Source organism: Ailuropoda melanoleuca, chromosome 4, assembly GCF_002007445.2.
Source record: "Ailuropoda melanoleuca isolate Jingjing chromosome 4, ASM200744v2, whole genome shotgun sequence".
Lineage (NCBI taxonomy): Eukaryota > Metazoa > Chordata > Mammalia > Carnivora > Ursidae > Ailuropoda > Ailuropoda melanoleuca.
Window position 1 is genome coordinate 24189429 of NC_048221.1, and position 22502 is coordinate 24211930.

Genomic DNA, 22502 nt, shown 5'->3' on the forward strand with positions numbered 1-22502 from the left:
ATAAAAATAAAAAAATAAACAAAGAAAAACCATTTTCCCTCATCTTTTGCCTATGGAATGTCCAGCTGCTTGCATAGGATAACTGACCTGTCTTTCCTTGGGTTGCCCTAAGGTTAAGGACTAGGGCAAAGGAAGGGTAATATATTACTGTGAGGTATTCATTAAATCTCTGATCCATAACATTTTGTGTACATATTCAAGATAAAATTATTGAGAACCCAACAGTCCTCAATGCATGTTCCATCATCATTAGAGCTATGAAGAAAGTAGCTATAGTTAGAATATTTCCCACCGAGGTTTGTAGGAAAAGGTAGAGCTACACAAAATACCTAGGGTCCATTAGATTCAGGTAGTGTATCCTTGTGGTACGATCACACCCTCTAAGACACAGAATCTTACTTTATTTCTTAATTCTGGGAAAACCTAGTCAAGTGAAGAATAAAATACCAGTATCTTCCTATCCTGATTCTCACTACTAGAAATGGAACAGATACTACAATTTTCTGATAAACTCCTCATTGTCAAGACTCAATACTGTTTCTGAAATGCAAGAACCAAACAGATTTGGATAACTCATTATTTCATCATATCCAAACTACTATCTAAACTTTCACTTTCTGAGTTCTGGAATTAAATAGATTTTGATCATGACAAATAGTTATATTTCAGAAGAAAACAAGAAATGTAAATATAAAAGTATATTCATATATAGTCAGTGTGCATGTGTGTGTATGTTTGTGTTCTAAGATGCCTAGCCCAAAGATTTCTAGTTGGTTAGTCAAAAAGTTATTGTTAGGGGCACCTGGGTGGCTCAGTCGTTAAGCGCCTGCCTTCAGCACAGGTCATGATCCCAGCGTTCTGGGATCAAGCCCTGCATCGGGCTCCCTGCTCAGCGGGAAGCCTGCTTTTCCCTCTCCCACTCCCCCTGCTTGTGTTCCCTCTCTCACTGCCTCTCTCTCTGTCAAATAAATAAATAAAATCTTAAGAAAAAAAAAAGTTATTGTTAGGGGCGCCTGGGTGGCTCAGTCGGTTAAGCATTTGCCTTCAGCTCAGGTCATGATCCCAGGGTGCTAGGAATCAAGCCCCACATCGGGCTCCCTGCTCAGCGGAGAGCTTGCTTCTCCCTCTTCCTCTCCCTCTGCCCCTCCCCCTGCTTGTGCTCCTGGTCTGTCAGATAAATAAATAAAATCTAAAAAAGAAAAGAAAAGTTACCAATTAGGTGTCTACCAATTCCTAAGTGTATAAACTCTGCCTTCAGTTCTGTATATAATTTGACTCTTTCACCCATAAACATACACATATACAATGAAATTCTACAAAGCCATTAAAAATGCAATTCCAAGTTCTGAAAATCATTGATACTAATCTCCATTTGACTACCTGGAAATTGAGGCTCAACAAAGTGAGGAGTAGAAGGAAGTCAACTGCTGAAAAACTTGTATCACATGGCATACTTGTGCAAAAAACTTCTTCCCCTCTCTACTGAAATGTTCCATCAACATTTAAATATGAGCCCCTCTCCTCTGTAACCACTTCCTCCCCTTCAGCTAAACTACACATTATAGCATGTATTCATTTTCTGTTCATTCCTGAACTCATTACCACTGATGCCTGACTTAATCCCTCTATCCAAACTCAATAAAATCAGTTTCTATTAAAATTTGATACTATCTAGTAAAGATCTCTTAGATCAGTCTCTTATATCATCGTTCTCATCTTTCTCCTCCAACCCACTATCACCCTTTAATGTAATGCTAGTTTCCTGCTTCATCTCCCCTCTTCAATTCATTCTCTACAGAGTAACCAAATAAATTTCCAAAACACAGATGTGATCATGTCACATGCACAATCAAAACCTCATGCTACTTCCTTTAAAACCCAATAGCTCTTAGGATTACATCCAAACTTCCAAACATTTGAACACTGCCAACATAACACTGCAGGACACAGCCCCTACACACTTTTCTAGCCTCATGTCCTACCACTGTCTCTCAACTACTCTTATGTTGTTCCTTTATCTCTTTTCAACCTAACCAAGCATCTTGTTCTTTCTGAATCTTCAAATATGGCACCATCTCTACAGGAACAAACCATATCTATCTAAGGAACTACATTTATCACTATATAATCCTGAAGAATAGTCTCCTTATCTCATTTTTTACTGAAGCATACACCTGCATAAGTAAATGGTATTCAATAAGTATCTGTTGTCACAATCACAAAATACAATAAAGATATTGCATGGGGAAGACTGGCTTGCAGAAGGACTAGTATCATGGCTAAAATGAAAGGACTACCAAAGGCCATAGTAAAACTGTTTGCTAAATAGTAGCAACAAAGACAGAGAACTAATGGTACTTTCAAAGGCAAAAATGAAGTAAACTGAAATAATATGATCACTTATTCAAATGCTTGTTTCTAAGGGAGAATGAGGAACATTTTAAAACCTTTCACTCACAAGTTTTTCTTTCTCTAGTTTTTGTAGTAAACTCTCCATGTTACTTCCAATTCTTGTTTTTTCTACAACTTCATAAAGGCTGCAATACATTCCATTCTTCAAAACTGACATAAGAAAAAATACATAGTAAATATTCAAATCAAATCTGCCTTTTATATATTTTAATAAAATTAAATTACTCACCTTCACTTGGACCTAAGTATGTTTCCTTATAAAACAGCGCTGGAGGGATTTTCTGTTTCAGATGATCAATACTCATAACTGTTTCAACATCTAACTTTTCAGGACTGAAAGAAAATTGAAAAAGCATGTTTGCCCTACCTGTATGTTTAATTCTAGCAATGTTATTTCCTCCCCTCCCCTGCCCACATGAGGATCTTGGTGGAAAGCAGAAGAGCACACTTATTAATATATAATTGATTCTAAAGAGGATTTGATATGGGAAGTTCAGATATATACAGAAATAGAAAGAAAGCCTGGCAGTATCACCAACCATCCATCTTTAAGCCAGAAGCTAATCCTACACACCAATTTTACTAAAGCAAAAAGAATAAAAGGCTGTCCTTTCATTAAAGACAACTGAAGTATGAACTGTTAATCTTCAAACATATATGAAGGCCCATAATATTTACTGTGGTGGTAGCAAAAGATCATTCTAGACCTTTCTATCCCAATATATGCTGCACAGGACTGAAAACAGTCTATAAATTTTAACTTAACTCACCACATCAAAGCCGTTTCCAACAAAGAACTGATAACTTTTAAGTCTACCATGTTCAAATTGCTAACATAATTAGGATAAAACTTTGAAAAATCACTTTTAAAATTTAAAATCACTCAGAAAGTTTTATGCCATAAATGTGTATGAATATTTAACCCACTCTCAAACCAAGACAGAAAAGTAGAGGGCTCATTTTGCCAACTAAGTCTCCCAAGTTATCAATTTTTTAAACAAATTGACATTTATATTCTTTTGGACCAAAGTAAAATTTAAATATAAGAATAAAAAGCAAAAGAAGAAACTGAATAATTAGCAACCATTAATTGTTATTTCCTTGTAATATACTTACAGCTTGATAGGCAAAAAAGCACGAGTGGCTGATCTCAGAGAAATGTAACACAAAAGCTTTCCTTTATTTAAAAGTTGTCCTTTCCACAAGGTGTAGTTAAATTTATCTAAACAGAAAGAGTAACAACACAATTCAGCCACTGGCAGCCCAGAAGTAAATATATGTTTACTAGATAGAAATAAAGGAAACACATCTAGAAACAATGTTTAAGTAGAAGAACAGCAACAACAAAAAACAAAATGAACAAAAAACACCCATGACATTTCTATTTACAAGAGAGTTCAAATATTAGGATTTTTGTTTTAGTATCTTTTCCCTTGCAGGGTTATTCTAGCTGCAAAAAATAACAAATTTGTCTTCATATCAGAAAGTTGAAAAGCAAAGACAATACATTTACTTCCCTCTTTTATTTCCCCCAAAAGGAGACTATATTAAATCCAGTTAACTACATGAATTCCTATAGCATCTCATACCTTCTACTCACTCTTTTCATTGTGGAGAAACTTGATGACAGAAAATGTCAGTATTGCTTTTAATCTTCTTTAGGTCTTATAAATCCTAAACCTCTAAACACAATATTTTAAAAGCTGAGTTGTGAAGCTTGTTTTATTTTTTACATTTATCAAAGTGCTAAAATCCTTTGGTCTATTCATAGCAGCTTCCAAGAGACCTTATGCTTCAACAACATAAGCTACATCATAACATGGCCTCACCTCCTTTATCAGACTTCTCAGATTTTTGTTCATTATAAAAATAAAGCAAGGGGCGCCTGGGTGGCACAGCGGTTAAGCGTCTGCCTTCGGCTCAGGGCGTGATCCCGGCGTTATGGGATCGAGCCCCCACATCAGGCTCCTCTGCTATGAGCCTGCTTCTTCCTCTCCCACTCCCCCTACTTGTGTTCCCTCTCTCACTGGCTGTCTCTATCTCTGTCGAATAAATAAATTAAAAAAAAAATCTTTAAAAAAAAATAAAGCAAAACACTAATTTTTTTACTATATGTACTTATTTTTTCAATTTATGAAACTAAAGGAAAGAAATAAAAGAATCTTACCTGTGTTTCTATCTGCATTGAAACTGTTTGATCTATAAATAAATTAAAAAACAAAAAAAGAAAAACATTACTGACTGGTAACAAGAAAGTTAACATTCAGGACTTTGACAAAAGTGCTATTTTTAATAGTATAATGTACAAGAAAATTAAGTCCTTCATCCAAGTAGGAAGAACATATTTATTAACTACTTACTACAACATTTAATAGATCCAAGTCTACATGAAGAAAACACTTGGCTCAAATTACCATATCTGTCCAAATTTATGAGAGCTTTTTCCCAAAAACAGTCATCAGGAGATAACAGAGTTCATTAAAGTCTCTGTGAATTACTTTATTTTGGTGATGAGATTTGAAGAAATTGCCTCAATACATATTTAAACCTATTTATTAAATATTAAATATTTAATATTAAATTAAATTTTAAATCTATTCAATAAATACTTACCAAGCTCCTATAATTTATCAGGCACAGTTTTAGGTAACAGGATTACCAAGATGAACAAAGCCCTGCCTTCACAGTGTTTACAATCTCATGAAGAGGACAGACGACAATAAAAAATTAAGTATCTAATTTACCTGATGATGGTTTTAAGTGCTATGGAGAAAAAGACAAAGCAACTAAGGGTATGGGGTTAAAATTAAAATCATGGAAGACCTTGCTGATAAAAGACACCTTTAAGGAGAGATCTGATAAAAGTGTTAAATATAAAGATGATGCTAATTGGGAAAAGAGAACAGCAAATGCAGAGGCCCTGTGGCAGAAACATTCATGGCAGCATTCAAGGTACAGCCAAGGATGTTCAATCAATGCTCGTTTTAAATGATACGGAGATCAAAAGATGGTATCAAAGAAGAGGCAAAGAAAATTAGCAGTTACTATTCCTGGAGGTATGACCTCATAATGAAGTGCTGGGTGTCTTTTAAAGATTACTGTTGAATGGCACTTTTGTAACTATATCATGGAAGTCATATATACACAGCCACAAGAAAAATGAAAATCACAAGTGTCTGGATATCATATGAATTGCTACTTATGGCTATGGATGGATGGTTACCAGGGTTATTTGTTGACACAAAAAAAGTGTGCTGGATCTCAAACAACTTAAATGAAGACATGAGTTGATCTGGAAAATCAATGAAAAGATTGACCTCAAAAATGTATATATTTCATGAAATGTGGCTTTTTAAAACAGTATTTCTAAATCAATAGGTATCAATTTTACCAACCTTTTTTCTGGAATCACCACATGGGAAAAAAATAAGGGAAACTGCTTTGTATTTGGTCACTTTACATTAGAGCTTATAAGAAATCACCAGTGGTAGTACTGAATTCACTAAAAATCAGAATCCCTTAGAAGCTTTTAAAATTACCAATGCCTAGACTCCTTAAAAAACGTTTCATTTCTTAATTGGTTTGAGGTGGGACTGGATCATCTTTCACGAAGCTCCCCAATGTTAGGAGAGCTAATACATAAAATTTCACTTTTAAAAACTGCATTTTACTCAACTATGCAAACCTTCAATATCAAGAAAAAAAGGGTTAACTGGTGAGGTATAAGTAAACTTTAGTTTGTATTTCCACATAAATTATGTTCTTCACACTGACCTTTTAAAAGTCATCATGAATACTCATGCATCTAATTAACCACAAGGTAAGAAAAAAAAAATGGGAAGAAAACAAAGTGTTCCTCCTAATTCAGTAGCGCAGGACATGTAAAATAATATTCTGGATGATAATATTCTGGATGATGTCTAAAACTCCTGAGTCTTACCTTGATGAAGGCACAAACTTCGGAGTTTGTATATCATCTTTGTAAGTAAAAGACACAACCGCATATGGACACACATGTCTTGGTCTTCGCCTGAGTTCATCAAAGCTATACTCATAAAAATAATACTAAAAATAAGAAAATGCAAAATTAACTTCTGTAAGAAGATGTACACCGTAGAATCTTTATTTGCCTGATTTTTCAGAAATATAACACCATTTAAAAGTACCTCTAACAGAAACTATCTTTAAGCACTGCTTGTCAATTTATTTAAAATAATTTGTACTTTATATTCATTTTCTGATATAAAATATTCTGCTTCTCTATCTATCTTAGTTGCACTAATAGGTACTCTAAAAGTTTACTTCTGAAAAGCTGACCGCTGGGAACATGCAACAAATTTCCTCATAAAAATGTTATAAATAGACATTTGTAAGTTCCCAAGTCAGCCCAAAAAGTCAATTTGATATAAAAAAGTAAAATGTTAAGGACACAATCTCAACCAAATCTAGCATTTTGTTCATTTTTTTTTTTTTAAGATTTTATTTATTTGAGAGAGAGAGAAAATGAGAGAGAANAAAATATTAAAAGTTTACTTCTGAAAAGCTGACCGCTGGGAACATGCAACAAATTTCCTCATAAAAATGTTATAAATAGACATTTGTAAGTTCCCAAGTCAGCCCAAAAAGTCAATTTGATATAAAAAAGTAAAATGTTAAGGACACAATCTCAACCAAATCTAGCATTTTGTTCATTTTTTTTTTTTTAAGATTTTATTTATTTGAGAGAGAGAGAAAATGAGAGAGAAAGCACAAGCTGGGTGGTGGGGAGAGGCAGAAGGAGAAGCAGGCTCCCTGCTGAGCAGGGACCCAGATGTGGGGCTTGATCAAGGACCCTGGATCATGACCTGAGCCGAAGGCAGATGCTTGACTGACTGAGCCACCCAGGTGCCCCTGTTCATTATTTCAAAAGAAAAACATTCTTTTTTTTTTTTTTTTTTAAAGATTCTTTATTTATTCGACAGAGATAGAGACAGCCAGCGAGAGAGGGAACACAAACAGAGGGAGTGGGAGAGGAAGAAACAGGCTCATAGCAGAGGAGCCTGATGTGGGTCGATCCCATAACGCCGGGATCACGCCCTGAGCCGAAGGCAGACGCTTAACCGCTGTGCCACCCAGGCACCCCCAAAAGAAAAACATTCTTGGTTCCAACTGCAGACCAAGCAGCAAAGAGGAAGTGGAAGAGATTATGAATGCTGGTGACAAAGGTAGCTAATTCTCTTCGTACTACCCATCTGCCTCTCCCCTTCACCTACCGACAACATTCATCAGGGTTTTGTGACTTGCAGAATAGTGATTTTCATTAAAAAGAATGCCCTAATTTATAAACAAAGCACTGTCCTTCAAAGTCCATTCATTCCCTTGGGAAACTACTGATTCCAATAACGTTGCTACTGCTCTAAAAATGCCTGGAAATTTTGGAAACATCAAGATAGTTTACAAGTTCTGTTAGAAAAACCTAATACTTAAAAAAAAGGCGGGGGGGGAGGAAAAGAAAAAGCTACTGCTGCCTTCTGCAACTACTGTCTACAAGGTCATCAAATGGGCCAGCCCAGATGACTTTGGTGAATATAATTTTTGCTAAAAGCCCCCAACAATATGTCTTGCCCATTCAGAGTCTTCAAAAAAGGGGGCAATTATACTTGAATTTTGAAAAAGTTTCACTTACAAATGAGTGTTAAAAAAAAAAAAAAAGGAATAAGAATAAATCTTTTTATATACATAAATAAAGCGAAGATTAAAGAAAGAAAAAAAGAACATCTCCGGGGGGTTAGCATACCACTCCTTTTCCCATACAGTCCATTTGGCTATATACATTTTTTACACACTTGTTAAAAAAAAAAATAATCCATTACTTTATACAGTAGTCCCGCCCCAATATATGCAGTTTTGCTTTCCAGTTTCAGCTTCTGTAGTCAACCATAGTCCAGAAGCAGATGGTCAGAAGGTCAGCAGTAGCCTAACACTATGTCATAGTGCCTACGTCATTCACCTCACTTCATCTCATCATGTAGGCATTTTATCATTTCACATCATTACAAGGGAGAATACGGCACAATGAGATTTTGAGAGACACCACAATAACTTTATAGTATAATTGTTCTAATTTATTATTCTTATGATTAATCTCTTACTGTGCCTAATTTATAAATTAAACTTAATCACAGCAATGCAGGTATAGGAAAAACATAATACATACAGAGCTCAGTACTATCCATGGTTTCAGGCATCCACTGGGAGCCTTGGAACGTATCCCTGAGGATAAGGGGGGACTACCGTAGTCAAACATCATATAAAAACATAATGACTAAAATTTGGCAAATATACACTTTTTTACGGTATATCAATTGTATCTGAATAAAGCTTAAAATTTAATTCTGTTTGCATCTTATAAAAATGTTGATTAAAATAAATATCTATCAAATCAATAGTATTAAATTACCTGAATTAAGATAATTCAAGGGGCTTCAACTTTACCTTAAAGGATGAGTAGTATTTTATTAAGCAGGAGATCTTTCTAGGCCAGAATCTAGGTCAAGAGAAGCCAAGGCTTCAATATGAAATGAGGTGTGTTGAGGGCAGCGACCATACAAAATACCAGGTTGGAAGAAAGAACTAGACTAAGGAATCTCAATATTACTCTGTAAGTCTAGGGAGCCATGGTATGTTTCTGATCTGTCTTAAAAACACTGAACAAACAGCAGTGAGACACACTCTGGTAGTGTTATATGGAAACCAGAGGTTAGACTGGTGTGGTGGCAGAAGGTACAGAAAGGGAAACAATTTAAAGGATTTGGTGACAAACAGATACGAAGTCATAACACTGAAATGAATCCAGGCACCTACCTGAGTAAGCTCATAGGCTCTGTACGCCAAAAGTGATGTAACTCTATTGGCATTCTTTGACACGTGACATTCGTGTTTTGGTGTTGGGTCCAAAGCACTTTTATTTAATATAGATTCCAAACTTTTTACACCCATGGGGTCGTATATACTCTTTATTTTACCCTAAAATAGACAAAACCTTTTAAGTCCACCTAAACTTAATTATTGACTATATGACGTTATAAAATACTTCTTCAAATATAGATCACCTATGACAACAGTTCTTTCCTTTAATACCTGGTAACACTCAACACCTTTTACCAATGTTGAAGCAGTAAAAAAGACAACCATGGGAAAAAAAAAGTGCTGTTCAAATTTGCTTATCAATAAAGAAATAAAAATTTTATTTACAACACCGTTCACTAGCCTAAATGACATTATCAACATATTACCCTCTTCATTCTTTTCTTTGGAAAGAAATCAAATAGATCAAAGATGGCAAACCACTCTTGAAAATATCTTTATATACTAAACTAAGCACGGAGTGATTTTAAGTTAATCAAACTCCTAAAGACAGGGCCAACTAAAATCCAAATCAAATGTTGTCCTTGATATATGAAATTTAAACGTTAAAATTACCTTCATTATTTTAAAAATAACAACATCGCCCACTGTCCCAGCTTCCAAAGGATTAGCTTGTAATAAATCAGCATACCTAGAAAGATAGATACCTAGTGAAGAGGGAAAAATTAAAGAATTTGAATAAGGGCACAAATACAAAAAAGAAAATCCAAACATTTATCCTAATGATAAAAGATAAAAGGTATGATACCTTTTAAAAAAAATGTAATAACAGTAAAGATAGCTGATATTTAACCAAGACAGAAACAACAAAAACAACCCTCCCCCAAAACATGAAACTAACCAAATTTCTCAAAATCACCAGGACTAGACTGACTTTAAAAAAAAAAAAAAAGAAAGAGAGAGAGAGAGAGAATCTTTGATCGATTTGAGTCAAAAACAAAGGGTAAAACTGGTTTCACATTGTAGAACCTGAAACTATCCTCCTTTTCTGGGAATATGACAAGACATACATCAATTTAATTTTAAGGAATGCAGCAAAATTAAATAATGTATGTGTAAATGGCAATTCAACAATAGATTAAAAAAAAAAAAGATTACCCATGGAAGGACTGCCAAGAATTGTTATTTTGGACTGGCCCACCTGTAATCCTTTTTCACATATGCTTTGAACCTAAATAAACAAAACACTTCATCTCACAATCATAATACATTAAAAACATGAAAAGATAATTTGTAAACTTGCTCTAAATAAAACCCAAGCTTCTAAACTATGTTAAGTTCTGCATTACAGAAATTTTATATATATGATAGTTTATGACTAAATATCAATGTGAAACTGGCTTATGCTTCCAATGTAACCATAGCTTGAATCCATTTTTTGTTTATACTAGGTGCGACAGACAGTCAGAATTCATGCCACCCACATATATAAACATCCCCTTTTAGAGAGAATTAGAACTGGCAAAATATTTAAGTAAAAATTCCACCTAAACGTCTTCAATTGAAGGAGAAAAAATAGTTCCCAGCATATATAACCAACAATATAGAAGATAATCTTATTTTAATAAAGGGAAAATTATTCATTATCTACCACATCCTAGGGAAAGAAAATAGGTTTGGTCAGAGAAAAAATAAGCACATTTGAAAAACAAATTACATCACAATGAAATACCCTGCCCTACTAAATCATTTCTTCCATTTATACACCATATCATTTACACCAACTTATAAAATACTACTTTATAATTATAAAGTGTATTGTTACATTGCAAAACTAGTAACTTACAATGGAAACATCCTCAAATTGTTTTGTATAAAGAGTTCACTCACCTGGTATCGATCAACCATAAGAAATGCATAGGATTCTGAAAGTTCTTTATCTAAACGACCATCAAACTTCAGTTCTCTTCGCTTTTCTGTGAACTAAATGAAATTAAATCTATAACAACTCCTTAGTATGTGTTTATGTCTTTCAAGCTAAGAGCTTCAGTAATTTTATTCCTAAGAAATCCCAAATGTAACCAAAGTAGAAATTATCTTTTCTCTCCCTGTAATTTCTGTGCTTCAATTTTTTCATTATAATTAGCTCTTTACCTCATAATAATCAAATAGGCATCTAGTGTTTATCAATTTTAGCTAAATTTCTACTAAAATTTTACCACATCCCAACTCTCCCACAGATTTTTAAGTTCATGTTTTAGTTACCTTTGCATCTCTGAGTTTACTTAACATGATGCACCGCATACAGTAGGTGGTTTAATAAATCTCTACTGAATGACCAACTTTTGGACTATAAACTCAATTAGGAAACGGAAAAGGTTTCATTTCTTTATATCTACAGTCTCAATGCCAACTACTTATGACATGCTCCATACATACTGCCAGGATAAAAAAGTGACTATGTCTCAGTATAACTAAACTGCAAGTCACCCAAAACTGTCTTTCACTTTTAGATACAAGCAAATAGATATACACTCAAAATATGGAGCTAACACCTAATAGATTTATATGCAGTATTCAGGCCATTACTGATGTTCAGTATTCAGTAATATGATTAATCAATCATTAGACTAAATTTTCATAGAAAATTAATAAATAGCCCCTATCATACCATGAAACCACATCAAACTATCAGGGTTTTAATTTTCTTGGGGAGCCAGTAATTTCACGGATTCCTTCAAAATTCAACTCTGGTAGCACTGGGTTAACCAGCTCACAACATACAAATTAATAGTACTTCATGTGCATTAGGAAGCAATAATCACATAAAATATTTCTAAACATCTCATTTATATTCCCTCAGAATTATGCATTCTGGCTTTTCCTAAAAATATTCTAATTTGTACATGAAAATACTTTGTTTACACTTTTTCACTAACAATTTCTTTTTTTTTTTTTTCAGGGTGCCATTACTTTTATTTATTTATTTTTTTTTAAATTTTATTTTATTATATTATGTTAATCACCATACAGCACATCCCCAGATTCCAATGTAAAGTTTGATGCTTCATTAGTTGCGTATATCACTAACAATTTCTACTAGTGATATTAAGAGAATTCAACTACTAGACAATTGGGGAAAAATTAGCATATCCTAAAAAATACATACATTGGATTTCATTAATTATCTTCCAATTTAGACATAATATAAATTACAGATTTCATTTAATTAATATGCACTTAAAAGAGCAAAGGGCCTTATAAATTTATAATTAAGCCATTATACAATAAGCTATTCCTATGCTTAAGATTCATTTTTAGTAACTTATTTTACATAATTGAACATTAACTTATCTGAACAGATAAACAGTGCTATATCAACAATATTTAGGAAAAAGATGTCATTTAAAACTTGTTTTCCTTTCCATAATTTGGCTTTCCTAAAGACTAGCATTTTTAAAGAAAAGGAACATAGAACAACTTCCAGGCTATTAACTGGTTCTGAAGAATCTTACAGTGAGCACAATTTAAAACATACCTCTTTCTCCAAAAGTTCATTATGTATCAAGCAAGCACGTTTGTAGTTAAAATTTGTTACTGAGGTTGGTTCAAGATAAGATGAATGGAGAATATTTAGAACATCTTCAAATTCTCGAGAGCCTGCAGTTAATGGCTGAAAAAGTGCTAAAAAAAAAAAAATAATAATTTTAACATTATTCCATCTTAAATGTAGTCTCTTAAATTTTGTGGGTTTACTATAACTTAAGTGAAGTTGGAAAAAAGGCATCAAGGCTATCTTATTTTGTGATATTCTAAAGAGACACTTATTAATTCACTGAAGAAAAATTATAATCAGTTGCCTACACTGACCAGTTCCTTCAGCAATGAGCATCTGGCACTACAGATGCAGACAAGAGGTTACAATTTTGCAAACCTTAAGAATGCTACATTAGGCAACCTAAATTGCTTTAAGACTTTCATAACAAAGAACCTGTGCGTATCCTCAACTTGTCTTCACTCCTATCTTATGTTACACTGAAACAGTATGTCTAGGACCATTTATTTCAGCAAACTAAATGCTTACAGCATAAATGAATGTATAAAAACATTTAAGACACTTAGGTGTCTATAAAATTCTTCTATTTGGTTTTTAGTACTAAAGTTAGAATATGCTATATCCGTTGGCTTCTTGTATTACCAACATAAAGTAGAACATTTATTATGAAAGTTTAGTGAAATGGAAAGATGTAGAGCTTTGGAGTCAAGCCTGGACACAAATATCAAATCTAGAATTTATTAGCTTTGCGGGAGAGCCTGGGTAAACCAACCAAAAATAAGCTCAGTTCTCTCATCTGTAAAGAACTCTAGTTATCCTAATAACCACGAAATTCTACATTCCACACATGAGACAACACATGGAAAAAGCTCTAAGCACAGCATCCAGTATAAAGACAATAATACTGTTTATCCCCCCCGCCACAACTATTCTACATCCCCATTTAATTTTTAAAATACTTAAAGTCAAATACCCAATTTGTTCTTGGACCAGCAGATTACTGGTCTAATAATTTCAAATTTCCACTTTATGCATGAAATAGTTTAACTTACTAATAAATTTCAAAAGTCTTCACATATAAATGTTCCCCAAACCAAAAAAGGAACCACTTATATTTCACTGTATACAGAAGTATCCATAGAACTTATGTTATACTCTATTACCTTAACTTCTTTTGAGACACTATTTCTAAAGAGTCAATAAATGTCACAGTCAAAATACTTTTAGGCTACTATTAAAAACAGCGTTCTCCTTGCACATATTTTTAAAGATTAGTACTAGAGAGCAGCTAATAAACTGTTTACTGTACTTTCTATACATGGTATTTGGCTTTAAAGGACATGATGTCAAATGACATATCCATCCATCCACTTACCACACTATGTATATATTACAAACATGTCTGTAAAAATGTAACATTCAATAACAAAATGTATATAATCATTTCCTACTACTTTGGGATCCCACACTAAAACAAAGAAATAAAGCCGACACAGTTATGATGCAATAGACACTAGCGGTAAGCAGGGGGGCAAAAATCACTCAAAAGAACATACTATTAAACACAAAATGTGTCCTAAAATCAAATTTGTAGATGAATATATTCAATAATCTATTGATTGTTAAGGTCCACAAGAGCAAGGACTGTATCTGCTTTGTTCATTACTCTATCTTTAAGCATTGGCCCTAAGTTGAATAACTAGATAAATTAGTAAAGAAAATAAGAATAAACTTTGTCAAAGATTTTTTTAAAAACTGAATACAAATATATTCTACAACTACCAAAGTATCACTGCTATCATCTTAAATCTCACAAATTCAACAATCCAGTAATATGTAAAGCAAAATGAAAGCGTAAAAGAGGAAATACACCCTTACTCAAATCTGTTTTACAGAATGTGGTAAGAAAAAATATCTTTGTCACTGTTCCCAACAAAGTTGGGAAAAACTTGGCAAGGAAAATAGCATGTGGAATAGTCTTACAGGCTTTCACATCCAAAATGGGTTAAGTATAATTTTAAAAATTGAGTTTTATGCAGGAATGATTTTTGTTTCTCACAAAGTGACTTCAGACATCTAAAATGCTCCCTCCTAAAGTACCATATGGCTTTAAACTTCTATGAAATTTTACACGCCTAAGGAAAATAATTTATGTAGGCGTGTAAAATTTCATAGAAGCTGTCCCAACACTACTTTCACCATTGATTTAATCGTTAATGAAAAATTAAATCATATAAATTTATATAGAAATTAACATCCCAATTCTCAGAGAAGTATTAAACAGTTGTTTTACTCCAAAATTTGTCCTACGGTCATGTCAAATGTACTCAAGTAGACTGCCAAGGGGGGAAAACTGTAGATAAAAATATAGAAAAAATGCCTGTGTCCTACGTATTTTATATTTCAAATTACTCTGCTGGCTTTACTACTTAGGCTAGTTATCACTTTTTTCCCCTCCCAGTTATCATTTTTTTTTTTAAGATTTTATTTATTTATTCGACAGAGATAGAGACAGCCAGCGAGAGAGGGAACACAAGCAGGGGGAGTGGGAGAGGAAGAAGCAGGCTCCCAGCAGAGGAGCCTGATGTGGGGCTCGATCCCACAACACCGGGATCACGCCCTGAGCCGAAGGCAGACGCTCAACCGCTGTGCCACCCAGGCGCCCCCCAGTTATCATTTCTACAAAAATAATGTTGTAACTATTTTCAAGGATTTCAAGTCAATGTGCTGGTAATAATTAGAAATTTAACAAGTTTATGTTCCGAATGTACATTCCCTAGTGGCCTATTTTGTACTTAATAATCCTCTTAACACTGAACATCCTTTGGTCACTTCTCTTAAAGAGAACACATATATATCATCTTAATTATGGGTCATTATTTGAGGCAATAATAAACAACCCTGTGACTATCCAAATGGGGAACACAACATTTTTTATATTATTTCACTTAAGAAAGTAATATATTTTTCTCTGGATTCTGACAATTACTGAATTGTCCGTATGTCAGTACTAATCATTAGTACGTCATTGTTACTACTCAGATACTAGACTAAGTGCTTTACATGTATCTCATTTAATCATTAGAACCATCCTATGAAGTTCAATTACACCCATTTTACAAATGAACCTAATAGCTAACAGCTAATGTGGCCAAAGGTTACACAGTTAATGAAGAGGGCAGGTAGGATTCAAATTCAGGCCGCTTAGCTCCACATCTTGTATCCTGAGGTCTAAGTAAAAGATTTATGTATGTGTACACAAAAGCTGAAACTAATCATTACAGAGTGGAAAAATAAAATCATCTCCTCATTTTAGACCAAGAAATCATATAGAAGACTTAGACATAGGAAATTGGGTATAAAAGGAAAAGAACTTGATGTCCAGGATTATGCTCTTTCTACCTTACGTGGCTTCTGTCAGAGAAATCTTTTTTCTCATTTTAATGCATTTAACAGAGCCAAAAGCCATCACACACTCTTTTTTGGTTTATAAAGGTTAACAGAAATAACAAGTTCCTCCACACATTGAGAAACATTGCTTATTTACAGGATTTCTATCAAATACATGTCAGACACATGGCTAATGAGTCAACTTATGTAATTCACAAGGTTTCCTTATTGACAAAATTGATCATAGATGTTTTATGGGACTGAACAGCAGAGTTAGAAGGACACTAGGAGATTTGTAATTCAGACAAGAAAAATGATTATATCACAGAATTAGAACTAGAATTCAAGTCTCCTGACTCCATATTATCAATACTATCAATAGAGTGTTTTTTTTAATAACTGGTAGCATACAAAACATATTCAATTTAATGTTATATTTAAACAGTGGGAATAGACATAAAACTTAGGTCATGAAACAGCTTGGTTCCTTAGTTAAAGGAACATTTTTTTCAATTACTTTTACCAATTTACTTAGTTCAATGTCATGTATTAAGATGCGTATATGTGAAACAAAAAAAATCATATATACATATATGTAAAAACAAGCTAACTTTTAAAATAAAAGACCACTGTTACCAAAACATACAAATAAGACAACGTGAACTTACCACATTCCAATTTAAGTAACTAATTCGTGGAAGAAAAGGAAACAGCCAAGAGTGGGCTGTGAATCATGTGTGCTCTGCAATTCTCTGAATCCATCTGACGTCTACTGGTATTCATTAAAATACAACTATCCATGTTCCTTCCAATAATTTACATGAAAGATTTTAAAAATCATTTTTCTTCAGTCTAATAAAATTGCTACAGACATAATACTTTAGGAATGGAGGTTTCAGCTCCAAATCAAGATTGATCATAATGGGGTGCCTGGATGGCTCAGTTGGTTAAGCGTCTGCCTTTGGCTCAGGTCATGATCCTGGGGTCCTGGGATCAACCCCATCATAGGGCTCCCTGCTCAGTAGGAAGTCTGCTTTTCTCTCCCTCTCTGTCCCTCCCCTACCTGCTGGTGCGCACGCTCTAACAAACAAAATCTTTAAATAAATAATAAATTAAAACAAAGGGCAGAATTAAGAATGAATACTCTGGCAGAGAATTGAGAGACAAGTACAAATACAAACTGTTGACTTTTTCTGGCCTGGGGCGTAAGTCAAAGAAAATTTTACTACTATTACTTAGAATGTATATACACCTACCAAATGTTTATATGGATGACTGGATTCTGCCTATATTTTCCTGATTACTTCTACGTAGAGAAATCTACAGTACTTAGAACCCAATCATCCATATATAACTACTGAAACACCATGCAAATATCCTTAAAGGAGACTATGCCCCAAAGTCTTCAAAAAGACAATTGGAAATTTTGTGGGAAAAATTGGTCTTGGGGAGGAGAATTAGCCATTAATTATGCTGGACTAGACCAGTATGGATGCAGGTACGTGAGTAGTTAGTCTTATACCCTACAGAAAACATCAACCAATAAACATCACTATTTCGTTTCCCAAGAACTTTGCAGGGAAAAATTATATCAAATTGCCAATTTTAATTTGCTTTTAATTACTTATAGTATTAGATTTTAAAGTAAAAAAAGGCAAGAGTGAAACATCTACTAACAAAATGCAATTGTACAATTTGGTTAAATGTAAGAACAGTGCTTCTTTACACTATAGAAAATAGCCCACCCAATAAACATCACAACATACATCATCAAAGTAAATTTTACCCTTCCAGTCAACAGTTACGTCACTTAATCTGTCACTACTGATTAAATGTGTTAATTTCATAATAAACGTTTCTGAATTTCAAAATACCCCAGAGATGAAGATGTACTAAATATTTCTAAATATAACAGAGGTTAAAAAAATTTTAATATATCAGATCAAAAGCTAACAAAAACACTTATATTACAAAAAAAGAAGTCTTGCTAGTTTTGAGTAGTGTTAAATACTATACACCTAAGTTCAAATTCCAACTCTACCTTTTACTAGCTGTATGACCTTGCGCAAGTTATGTGTCTTCTGATTACTTCGGTTTCCTCATCTGTAAAATGGGAATAATACCTACTACATAGAACTGTTGAGACTTAGTTAATACATGTAAATTGCTTTAAACAATGCCTACAACTTACTAATAAGCACTATAAAGTGTTTGCCAATATTATTAATTAGAACGGCAGTATTCTGGATGTTATGCTATTGTCAAAACCAAAAAAAGAACTTGGGAGTCAGAAAGTTACAGTCACAGTATTTAAGGTATCAAAAAATATTCGAGTCATAATGTTATATTTCACTGGAAAAGCACAGTCACAAGCAAAGGTCTGCCATATTAAAATATGAATGCAAAAGAATCTTGATACTGAAAGGTTCAGAGGTATCTACTGAAAATGATCTAATATTCATAATAAATGACTCATATGACCACAACTAATATCTAGCCAAATCCTGTACATAAAGTGATACCTTTCAAGAGGTGGTTTGGGGATGAAGTGTGAAACTAGCAGCACCTGCTGTACTACTTCTGATAAAGCAGAAAATCCTATAATTTTGGAAAATTATAGGATTTTTTTTTCAGAAAGCTTTTTATTTTTCTATTAATTTCTATTTTTTTCTATTAAATTCTATTTAATTTTTCTATTAAATTCTATTTTTCTATTTTTTTATTAAATTTTTCTATTAAATTCTATCACCCTATTTTTCTATTAAATTCTATCACCAAGCACTATCTTCTTTCAGTTTGGACGGGATAAAGTCCACGGTGGTAAAATAGCTGCTTATTTAAGTTTTAAAAGCTCTATTTAAATCGTTACTGCATCATTCAACAGCTGCCGCTTAGTGAATAAATTTTCACTAAACATGAAAAAAGTCCAGTGTGTTTTATTTTCCTTACCTATAACCTCCCTGACAAAACAGAAGTTGACAACCTTTTGCCTCTAAGTGAAAATAGAAAACAAATTTTCCCCAAGGAGCATCAGACCCCGGGGGGAGAAAACAACTAGGTTTTAGATTTCCTAATTCTTCAATTATAGTCACTTTTAGTGTGTTCAAATAAAGCCTATTTTACAGCAATCTCTGGATTTACCTAATTAAAAAAACCACATGTAAACAACAGTGCCTTTCAACATTTCCTGGTGACTTCCCTCATTTCAAACTATGAGGATTTCTACAATATTCTGGTCCTATCAAAAGTTAAAAGATGGTAAATCCATGGTTTACGGTGTACCATAAACCATATTCTTGGGCACTTAAAAGAGAAAAATAGAAAAACAAAAAAAAAAATGGACTTCAAAATTTTATCAAGCTAGGAACAAGAAAAAAGTTCAATCTCCCACCTCCTTACCATAGTCCACCTGAATGTACTTCCAACGTACTCTCTGACAATTGATAATTTAGGATGAACATCTAACTTTCCTCATATAGACTATACCATACATCTTAACTAAATAAACCGAAGAACTGACAGCCCTGACCTTTACAAGTATCCTCTTGAACTCTAAAATACATTAATTCACTTAAAAGATATTTCTAGAAACACTCCTCATGCTAGTGGACAAAGGTAACTTCATTTTTGTCAACATCGTTTCTCACACCATGGATTTCCTTGGCTTTGTCATCGAAATACAAATTAACACTTTGACTTTATTTGTACCTTACTGATAAAAGGCTCTAAGGATTTCAGTTCAAATTAACACTTTGACTTTATTTGTATCTTACTGAAAAAAGGCTGTAAGGATTTCAGTTGTGCAAATGGATGGTTAAGCACATGGAAAAAGGAAGCTCATGCTTAATTCAAGATTCCAAGTCTTTACTAAGATTTAAATTACAAATTAAAAAGCTTTCTGAAAAAAAAAATCCTATAATTTTCCAAAAACTAAAACATGAAAAGCTGAACCACGAAGTAAAACAAAAAGAAACTTTAAATTGACTAAATCCAGAGTATCCCAAATCACTGGATAGTCAAAAATAGTGTAACAGAAAACGGTAATACTAATTTTGATCTCCATTAGAAATGTGTCATAATATAGCATTAAGTTTTAAAAAGGTAAGAGTAGTTCACGTAACTGTTCCTATATTGGTTCCAAAATACAGACTGGCCTTTAAAAAAAAAAAAAGCAGCAAAACAAAACTTAAGTTCTCTCGTCTGCAAGGTCAAGTTGGGACTCTTGGGCATAAGCTATTTTTTTTCCACAGGGAAATTACTGCACCAAGAACCTACCTTCCCATTCTTCTCAAATACAAGAGAAAACATACTAAAGTTTGGATTGAAAGAGAGAGAGAGACCTATTTAATCTAACGCTTCAAAAACAAGGGGGAAAATCTACATGGAAATGAAGTGTGATGGAAAATACCAGTGTGCATGGATCACATCTAATGGAGATTTCTAAACAAGGGGAGACGCTGACATCGAGCAAATTTCAAGTAGACACTTAGAGCTGAAGAATTTCCAAAGGGAGCAGCACTTTTAGTCCTCTGAATGCAGTGGCCTTGGAGAAAGCCCCAGAATCCATGGCCACGGGCTATTTCCACAGTGAGACTTGTCAGAAGCATCCTTAGGAGGACACACCAGCTTCTGTGCCTTCAGGGGCTGGGAGGGAGGGGCGCCGAGCACCATCTTTCCTCTCTGGGAGCTGCAGCCTTACGGACAAGCTTCAAACCTGAGCTACTTCCAACTTCCACGGGGAGAGGGGGAGCAGGGGAGCGTGGTTCCACCGCTTTCCTCTCGCACCAGGCGCAGCAGCTGGGTGGCCGTGGCAGTGAGGGGAGAGGCGGCTGGCGCTGCATGCGTGTTTACGTGTCTCGTATGGGTGTGGGAAGAAGAAACAGAGAGGTTCTAATGAAAAGATGGAGGGGAGAGAGAAAGAGGGGTTGGGGGAAGAGGGGAAGCACCACCTTTCTTTTCTCTGCTCTTCCTGGGGATCTGAAAACTCCTCCTAACGGGTCTTTCGGGCTCTTCGGGGCCTTTGAGGAGAGCGGCCGCGCCCGCCTCAGACGAGTCCTGAGGCTGCTCGTGGCTGACGCTCGGGGCGGCCGAGGCCGCAGCGGTCTCCTCAGGCCCGGCGCCGCCGCCGGGCTCCGCGATGCCTGAGGCCGCCGCCGCCATTTTGTGGGGAGGACTCAAGCTCCGGAAGCGCCTGCTTCATCTCGTCGTCTCCGCCGCCGCCACTTTCCCAGCTCTCGTCCGTCGGCGGAGAGGCCTCCGTCTCCCCAGCAGTCGCCATCGCGCCGGCGTGAGGAGCTCCGGGAAGCTTCTGTCGGCAAGGTCGGCGGGGGTGGGGGGAAGGGGCGACGGGCCGGCCTCGCCACCGAGCTGCTCTCAGCCCACCCACCCCCTTCCCCCCGTGGCCGCGGGCCCCGGTCCCCGGTCCCGACCCAGCAGCCTCTCGGGGGCCCCAAAGCTGGCGCCCCAACCGTGCCGCCCGGGCCCAGGAGCCGCTCCTCGCTCGGGGAATTCTTCTGCCGGCCCCCGCCACTCAACGTGCTCGCGTCGGGGCCGGGAGGGGGCGGGCCCGCCGCGGGCCGCTCCGCCAATGGGGTCGCGGCGCCCGCCTCCGCGGGTGCGGATAGACGGCGCAGGGGGGCGGAGCCTCGGGACGCCCGAGCCCGCCAAAAGGGGCGACGGCAACGCCCGGCGAATACCTCGACGCCGCGGACGGTTTCGGGATGGACAGAGCTTGAGGCGAGCTGCAAGTTCCTGGACCGCTCCTGGCCAGCGCTGCAGGGGAGGGAGGTGCGCCTGGACCGGTCCCGCGAGGCCAGGCGTCGCCTATCGTAGTAAGATAACCCCTTTCTCGGCGCACAAGTTTCCTCCGCCAAAAGAGGATTTAAGCAGTCGATGCCGGAGGAACCGAGCTCTGTGAAATATTTACGTGCATACGTGGGCCTGGAGAGGAGATAAGACAATGGACTATAGCGGTAACAACCTGAAAGCCTCCAGGCCTTGCGATCTGCCTTTCCCACCTGATCTTGCATCTTTACAATACTTTCTCCCCGCCCCCTTTGATCCTAATGGGTTAGAACCAGAGGCACGCCTCCAGCCAGCAGTCAATACCTGGGATCCTTCAATGTGACTTCACAACCTAGTGTAAACAGAATTTGGTTCTGGGGAGCTTAAAGGAAGGGGGATTGCGCAGGCTTCTAGACTTTTTTCCTTTGGTGTTTTTCAGTCTTCCTGTATAGAGTATATATTAAAGAAAAATCTAGAAGCTTACCGCCACATTAAAAGATATACAGCAGGTGGC

The 22502-nt window shown here is 35.8% G+C and overlaps 1 protein-coding gene across 1 annotated transcript in view; it reads right to left on the bottom strand.

The window, feature by feature from the left end:
* The window catches only part of TASOR (transcription activation suppressor), a 51823-nt gene extending 30046 nt beyond the window's left edge, over window positions 1-21777 (bottom strand). The window contains 12 exon segments of the mRNA XM_034658489.1: window positions 2459-2562; window positions 2642-2745; window positions 3529-3634; window positions 4580-4611; window positions 6353-6477; window positions 9256-9417; window positions 9874-9965; window positions 10417-10489; window positions 11149-11241; window positions 12797-12942; window positions 21154-21350; window positions 21352-21777. Coding sequence (XP_034514380.1) covers window positions 2459-2562; window positions 2642-2745; window positions 3529-3634; window positions 4580-4611; window positions 6353-6477; window positions 9256-9417; window positions 9874-9965; window positions 10417-10489; window positions 11149-11241; window positions 12797-12942; window positions 21154-21350; window positions 21352-21482 — 1365 coding nt within the window. The 5' untranslated portion in view covers window positions 21483-21777.
* Window positions 21778-22502: the final 725 nt, after the last annotated feature.